This window comes from Morone saxatilis, unplaced genomic scaffold, assembly GCF_004916995.1.
Source record: "Morone saxatilis isolate NCDOM2014 unplaced genomic scaffold, NCSU_SB_2.0 Contig3, whole genome shotgun sequence".
Classification (NCBI taxonomy): Eukaryota; Metazoa; Chordata; class Actinopteri; family Moronidae; genus Morone; species Morone saxatilis.
In genome coordinates, this window is record NW_023339873.1 from 4,427,457 (window position 1) to 4,435,211 (window position 7,755).

The following is a 7,755-nucleotide window of genomic DNA, read 5'->3' on the forward strand; positions in this document are numbered from 1 at the left end:
AGGAATATAGAGTTCTTTCAAAAATGTGAATTCCTTTGCATAGTGCCAAGCTCAGGGTATTAGTGAAGTCTGTGCAATTGTGTTTTTCAGATGATTGACATGGAAAAGGCAGTGATTGTGGTGAAGCTCGTCATTTAATGGTTTGCGCGATCTAAGACATTGGTGTGTGTGTGGGTGTTCTGATTATTCAGAGCGGCTACCTCATTTGAACCAGAGCCTCAGACTCAATAACTGTTCTGCTGCGACGTCTTTTGTGTCTGAATAATGATTCAGTTCTTCTTTAGCCTATTTCTTGTGGTACTGTACCGTGTGAATTTACCATGAGCATCAATAAAGTCTTATTTTATCTTGAATCAATAATACTCCGTTAAAAGATACTGAACAATTATTTATTATTTTAACAATCTGACAATGAAACGAGAATGAAATAAGACGCGAGAGTATAAAAAGTGCTGACACTTGTCTAATAATCGATTAGTCTGTTGACAGACAATCATCAGATAGTTTTAAGTCATTATTTAAAGCAAAAATGTAAAAACATTTCCTGGTTTCAGCTTCTAAAATGTGAATATTTGCTGGTTTTCCTAATTGAGTGTTAGAGCTGTGTGTGTTCCTGCGCCGTTTGTCCCGTTTCCTCTCTGTCCTCTCGAGCTCTGCCCAGGTGTGGCGCATATGATTGCTCGATGAGGTACAGCTGGCCTCAGAGTGAAGTGCTTAAAAGCTCCTGTGCCACCGTCAGAAGAGAGAGGCTTCTGGAGTGGGGACTGCGGTCTCGCTGTCTCTTTGTGTTGCTGTTGTGTTGCTGTTGTGTTGCTGTTGTGGTTTGACTTTGTTGTTTATGTGTCTTTATGTTAATAAATCCCATAGATTTGGTTGTTTTAAAGGTGTCTTTCTGTGGTTAATTTGAGTCAGTGGTGAAACGATGTTCAGCCTAAGGGCGGGGCGTAACATTGAGTATGATAGTAAATTTAATATCTAACCCGACAGAGCGCAGGGTGAGTGGAGGTGGAAACACAGTCAAAGTGGATGGACCCTTTCTTTTATTTTATTAATGTTATTATATGAATTTAATTATCTTTTTCTATGTGTGCAGCAATCATTAATTCTAAATAATAATTAGATGCAGCCATAAATATATATAATATAATAGAGGAATATATAATAACTTTTGGATTAGCAGTATTTAACAAATCACATAAGAAAACAGAGTATTTTATAAATTATTGGACTTAAATAAATATACAAATGGATGTTTTTGTCACCTTGGTGCCAGTCTGCTGGCTCGTCTGGATGGGGGCGCACTCTCTGGGAGCTGGAGGCCCGTGAGCCTGGACACCCTGGGCTGCAGGAGAGGGTGGATGGACATCGAGAGTAAACGCTTTACTCTCCACGACCAAGGCAGCTGTTGGCTCTGAAAATGGACAATGATGAGAGAGGTGATGATGATGATTATATTGCAGATCATAATAATTATGACAGTGGTGGTGAGGGTTAAGAGCGATGATGAAGTGGGCACAGTGATAATGGTTACAATAATTTGCTTTATTTGAATTGAAACTCACTGTTTTGTGTGTGCTGTTGGACAGCAGAGTCGTCTCCTCCTTTGGAGAGACTAGCAGCTGTGGGATCAGGCTGCTGCTGAGGCACAGAGACGCTGACACGCAGAGGGGAGCTGTGGACCGACGTGCTGACCGAGGACTGAGGCTGGGAAACAGACGACTGGACCTGGAGCTGGGGAGCTGAGGCCTGGACCTGCGGCTGAGGCTGGGAAACAGACGACTGGATGTGTACCTGGTTCTGGACAAATAAGGCCTGTGAGACCTGGAGCTGAGGAGGGAGCTGGTACTGGACTTGGGGCTCGATGCAAGGCTGGGGAGCTGTGATTTGGGGGACTGAACTCTCAGGTCCAGGCAGAGTAATGTGAGGCCCAGTCGGAGGGGAGAAACTGGTCGGAGCTGGTCTCTCTGCGTCCTGAATGGGAGGGGAGGAGCAGATCAGCGGTGTGTCCTCTGTGTCGGAGTGAAGCGGAGAAGTGTCAACACACTGGTCAGACATCCCGGTGCGGGTGTCCTGACCAGAGACTGCGTGGGTCGTTGGTTGGGTCTCTCTCTCACTGGCGACCGGGGAGGGCAGCGACTCCATCGGCACCACTGGCAGTGCTCCGACCAACAGTTCAGACGTGATAGGAGAACTAAGTGCTTGCTGTGGGGGAAATGATGGAGAGAGAATATGAACAACTGCTGTTACATCTTAAATAGGACGCAGTCAGCTAATCGTTGCATGCTCCTGCTTTTCTCTGCCTGTTCGCTGACTAATTTTCTCTACTGCAGTTTAATCTCCATTTTTATTTTAATTTGTTTAACTTTATTCCTCTTTATTGCATTTTAAAATGGTGTTCTAAAGCCATCTGTACAGCACTCTGCATCGACTCTTGAGTAACATCCACAGCAACATTTCTCATTAGTGGCTGGCAAACATTACATAGGCCTATATGAATGTAGAATATGACAGCTTAAATATCTCTATTTAAACGATTTTTCACCCATACAATGTTCATTGTAGTTAACTGTTTCACTCTCATGTCTTGTGGAGCTTTTGTTTACTACATTAATCACTGTGTTGTACTTCATAAGGGGACTTCATGCTGTCCTTTCACTGTTCTTCTGTCATTCCAGCTATTTTTGTTGCTGTAGTAATTCAGTTTTTACACCTGGTAACTCTTTTTCTATCACTACCATTGAATTTGTTGGGGGTTTTTCCAGTACCGTTTTCTTAGTTGTTTCCAGTAACAACTTTATATATCTTTTGTATTAAACCATTTTTTGGAAGTGTGTTTAACTCTGCTACATAGCTGTGCAACTAGCAGAGGGATCATATCATCATAATATGATTCCACTGAAAGTTAATAAACAATAATATTGAATTATCACCCCGCCCTATAACTAACACTAGAAACATTAGAAACACAAACATCGGTACATAAATGTAAACCAGAACAGGCATTTCAGCACTGAATAAGCAGAAATCTGCAGGAAGTTGTCGAGGCTCTGACCTGTTGCAGATGTTGCATAAAGGCCTCGTTCTGACTCATCGAGTGGGTCACCTCTTCCACTACTTGGGTCATGTCTGCCGGGGGCATCAAAAGTTTTGGGATCTCCACAGCTGGATCAGGGACCAGAGGTGGTTCAGGAGGAGGCTGCAGGACTGTAACTACAGGAGGAGAGGAGGACTGCAGCCCTGCAGAGGTGGGCTGCACCGACACATGCTGGAGAACATGTCCATAGGGCTACAGCGGGAGAAAAAGAGAGACATCAGAGCGAGTTCAAGTTAAATTCGGAAGAAGTATATTTGCACGTTTTAGCCATTTAACTACAAATCCAGTATATTCTTCATCGTATATTCCTGATCATTTGCAAATGCATGCTGTACAGTTTTAGATATTTGGCAGAATGTTCTACCATTACAGACATCTTCTGGTTTTCAGGTTTTCATTCATTTTCATGAGAGTATAAAAATAACTTATTGACACTGTAGTACGATGTAGTATCACACTAACACTAACTCCACAGTAAGACTGAGGCTGCAAAGGCAGCAGCGATATCCTGACTTTCAGTTCCTTGCATGCGTAAAGCTTTAGTAGATCCTAAACTTAATCTTTCCATTAAACCTTTCTCTCTTGTAAATGCCAGAAACTGCATGTTCACAGTTTGTTACACAAACTTTCTGTTAAATATTTTTCTCCAAGTCCAAGCCCAAATAGCTCTAGTAACATCATTAGGGTTATTTATTTTAAATTATCTCTCTCTTTCCCTCTAGAGCCACAGTACAACTGTTTTAACAGGCTGAGTAGTGATCCTTGTGATGAGTAAACTGAAGTGGAGGATTGAAGCGCCCCTTTAAAACGTCTGCACTGTGTGATCTTAGTACATTAATGTAATACTGACAGAAATGAATGCAGACCTTATGGCCTCATCATTTTAATGGATTTAACCTTCCAAGCAAATTTCATGAGTCTGATAACCATGGAAACCAATGTATACCTGCAACAAACAACTAAAACACAGCAGCATTGTTTGCTATCACAATGCTAAATAACATATAGTGTAATAGAGGATTTGATCCTTAAAGCCAGCTGAGACAGAGGTGGCAGCTCACCTGCGGTAGCTGGTGGAAAGTCTCCTCTGAGCTGGTCCTCTCCTCTTGAATGGCTCTTTCTGGCAGCAGCACCACAGAGGCCTGCTGGAGGCTCAGCTGTCCTTCTGTCACTCCTGTCTGAGGAGCCGGGGCTTGGGTAGCAAAAGGCAGCCCTTGAACTACTGAGGGGCCATTAACGATCGAGATGGAAGTGAGATCTGGGGGAAGCACCCCTGAACTGTTGATCAACGTAATGTGGTTTCCAAGAGCGGGACTGTGGACCAGGGTGGCACGCTGCCCCTGTCCTCCTGGAGTGTATGTTCCAGCCAGCTGAGCTGGCATCTGGAAGACAGTAGGGGGCGCTGACTGTAGCTGCAAAGGTCCTGAAAGCACAGTGGCCTGGCGGAGTGCTAGCTGCCCTGTAGGGGTGGTGAAGACAGGGCTGAAGTTCAGCTGTCTTTGGGGCACAGTTAGGATCTGAGAGCCGTCTACAAGCTGCCCAGTAGAGGGAGTCAGGCTGTGGACTGACGGGCCTTGGTGGCTGGTGGTCAGCAGCGGTCGAGCTGCACTGGCAGGCTGGGAGATCGTAACAGGGCACTGGCCTGGAAGAAGGAACTGGTTTTGGCCTTGGAAGAGTCCCTGAGGCTGGAGCACAAAGGAGCCGCCCTGGTTGACCAGCTGCAGGCTGACAGGTTTAGGGAGCTGCTGGTTGGGCTGCGGTGGTGGAGCTGCGGGCTTTTGGCCTGGAGGTTGGGAGAGTAAAATATTTGGTGAGGCAGTCCCAGGGACAAACGTAAGACCTGGAGGGTGTTTTTGTCCAGAAGGTTTGGGACTAATTTGAACCAGTCTGGGCTGAATGCTGATAGGCAGCTTGGGTTGGATGGGAAGAGGGGCACGCTGCAGGACGATGCCCGGTGCTGCTGCTGCTGTTGTTCTCAGGGTTGGGGTGATAAGAGGACGACTGGTCATACTGGGAACAGCCTTGTGGATGATCATACTCGATCCTTGGGCAGGACTCAGAGAGAAAGAGGTCTCTGGAGACGCAGCAGGGAACACATTTCCAGGCAGGAGCCCCATCAACTGAGGAGGGGCAGCAGGTTTTAGAGAAGGGCAGCCCGGCCCGACAGCCAGGAGGGAGGGCTGGGGGGGCTCCACTGCTGCCTGGGTATCTCTGGGCAACGCCGGGGTGACAGGTAAGGTCACAGATTTGGGTATGAATGGTACGGTGGTTGGAGACAGGAGAGGGGCAGGTGAGTACAGGGACAGGCTGTCCCCCGTTTGGGCCAGACCTGCCTCCAGAGCCATGGTCTGCTCTGTGATCTCAGCCTCCTGCAGGCTCTGCTGGAGAATATCACATGCCACCTCTGCCTCCTCCGCTTCCTCCAGTTGTCCCTTCTTAGCCTCAAATCCAGCCTCCACAGGTGTCCCACCCTGCACCACCTGTGGGTCTTCCCCACCCTCCGGCGATGACAGGAGGGCCTCCTCCAGGAAGGACAGATCCACACACCCAGGCGGAGGTGTGTCTGGAGAATCCCTGCCATCTCCCAGCAGAGAGACGGGGCTCTGGAGGAAGAAACAGTGGGAGACAGACAGAGAGGTACAGACAACAGGATCGTGGAGAGAGAGTGAAAAGGAGGAGAGAATTGTGTGATTAGCAGGAGTTAACAGGAAGCAGTTTCAGGCACAGAAGGAGACAAAAAAAATATCATTCTCTTGGGGAAAATGCTGGTTGTTTTTGACGCTTCTGGCTGTGTATCCAGACACTCACCGGGGCATCTGTGAAGAGGGAGGGCTCCCCAGAGGAGGAGTTAATGAGCAGGTCTTCAGTCTGCAGCTGGTGGGATGAAATCAGACGATTTTAGGTTGGGCTGGCAAAGTCGTGGTGAGAAATGCACGTAGTATTACATTACGACTCTCTATCACACTGTCAGCCCTCCTCCACACATCTCGCACAACCGTGTGCCAAGAAATATTCCCATCTCGGATTTATCATTTGCACTATTGATTTTCTTATTTGAGTCCCTCTCTATTTAAGACTCTTTTGTTACCTCATTGGTGCCATGAAGGAAGTCGTTCAGGGCTTGGGGGTCACTGCGGAGACGGAGAGAGAGTGCAGAGGTTCAAAATCACAATCAAGATCAATTGAAAGTTGGTGAACATTTAATGCAAACCAAACATTTTTCACATAATAATAAAAGTACGAGTTTAAAAGGACGTTCAACCACATTAAATCTTAAATAGCAAGCAATGAAAAAGCCCTGTTTAGTTTCATGTATTGCTTGTTTCTGATCATCTACAGGATCAATTTTATTCTATTGGATCCAAGTAAGACTTGACTCACCACAAAACATCAAGTAGACAAGTCCCATCTTCATCCTCCATGTCAACTAAGATGAATAGGAGGAGAAACGCAATGTGAACAACATCTAAATTACAGGGATGAAGAATCAATCAGCGAGTGCATTACACACATTTTTACTGTTATTATGGTTTAAAATTATGATTATTTTTATAATCTATTAATTTCTACATAATTTTTTACGTAGGAGTTATTACAGATGGTGGTTTAAACTCTCAGAATCAAATCAACAGCAAGGTCACAATTCACCATCTGAGAGATAAATAAGAAAAATAAGGAGGTTTTCTGTCCCAGTCATACAAGCCTCTGTCATGAGTAGGCTGCACATAATCACAATCTTCTATTTCGGGATCTTCTTCCTGCTAAAAATCACACGTAGCTCATTCAGAAAGCTGCTCAACGGTCGTAACCAGGACGAGGAAAAAAATCATTGTTCTTGTCGTCAGAAACCTCCACCGACCAACTGTCTGAGTTTAAGATCCTCCTGTTGGTGTACGAAGCTCCTCATGGCCTCCACAGCACACATCGGACTTTATCTTTATCTGAGTTCACAGACCTCTTAAATCCCAAGAAATCAGTCTTCATTGTCGTACACTAAAAAGCAACTTAAAAACCTTTTTATCTGGTTAAGAATTCCACTTGTGACTTACTGTTGCTCAGGTTTGTGCAATATACGCCGTTATTTCTGTTTTATTATCCTGTAAAGCATCCTTTACTGCTTTTGTTTGAAGTTGTGCACATTAATCGATTGTTTGATCAAGAAGAAGTCAGTAAATTGTGGAAGATGCCCATCAGAAGTTCCCAGAGCCCAGGCGGACATCTCTAAGATGCTTTTTGTGTCTGACCATCTATCCAAAATCCAAAGACATTCAGTTTACAAGGATATAAAACTGAGAGAAGTGAGAGATTTCTGAGAGGCTGGAAGGAGGCCTGGAAGCAAGCAACCATTGACTTAGGTGATTGACTGTTCAAATAAGTATTTGATTTATGGATCAATTGCTTTAACTGTTGTCCAAACAGTGGTTTCAGACCTTTTGGGGACCCTTAAAATAAGGTCATTTCTACCTGTGAGCACTTATCGCTGCTGGTGGGGGGCCTCAGTGTTAGACATGAGCTGTGAGAAGTTCAACCAAAAAGTCTCTTCAGGATTGTTTCACTTCAAGGATTTTTGAGGGGCAGAATAGTGAAAAGGTATACAGTATTATTTTGTATAACCACTCAAATTTAGGCATCCAGAACCAGAGGAATGGAAATATCTTTCA

At 45.0% G+C, this 7,755-nt stretch overlaps 1 protein-coding gene across 1 annotated transcript; it reads right to left on the reverse strand.

Moving 5' to 3' along the window:
- Positions 1-595: 595 nt before the first annotated feature.
- si:ch211-168d23.3 (BRD4-interacting chromatin-remodeling complex-associated protein) lies at positions 596-6,516 on the reverse strand. Its single transcript, XM_035673644.1, has 8 exons — positions 6,476-6,516; positions 6,183-6,225; positions 5,903-5,968; positions 4,156-5,697; positions 3,053-3,286; positions 1,563-2,202; positions 1,263-1,411; positions 596-694 (listed from the first exon to the last, which is right to left on the reverse strand). Exons 1-8 carry the CDS (start codon positions 6,514-6,516, stop codon positions 596-598), a joined length of 2,814 nt encoding a protein of 937 aa, XP_035529537.1.
- Between the last annotated feature and the right edge of the window lie 1,239 nt (positions 6,517-7,755).

Coding starts and splice junctions, on each gene's coding strand:
- si:ch211-168d23.3 (XM_035673644.1), bottom strand. CDS start 6,516: ATGGAGGATGAAGATGGGACTTGTCTACTTGATGTTTTGTG. Junction 6,226..6,475: donor TGTCTACTTGATGTTTTGTG/GTGAGTCAAGTC, acceptor CCGTCTCCGCAG/TGACCCCCAAGCCCTGAACG. Junction 5,698..5,902: donor CCCTCTTCACAGATGCCCCG/GTGAGTGTCTGG, acceptor TTCTTCCTCCAG/AGCCCCGTCTCTCTGCTGGG.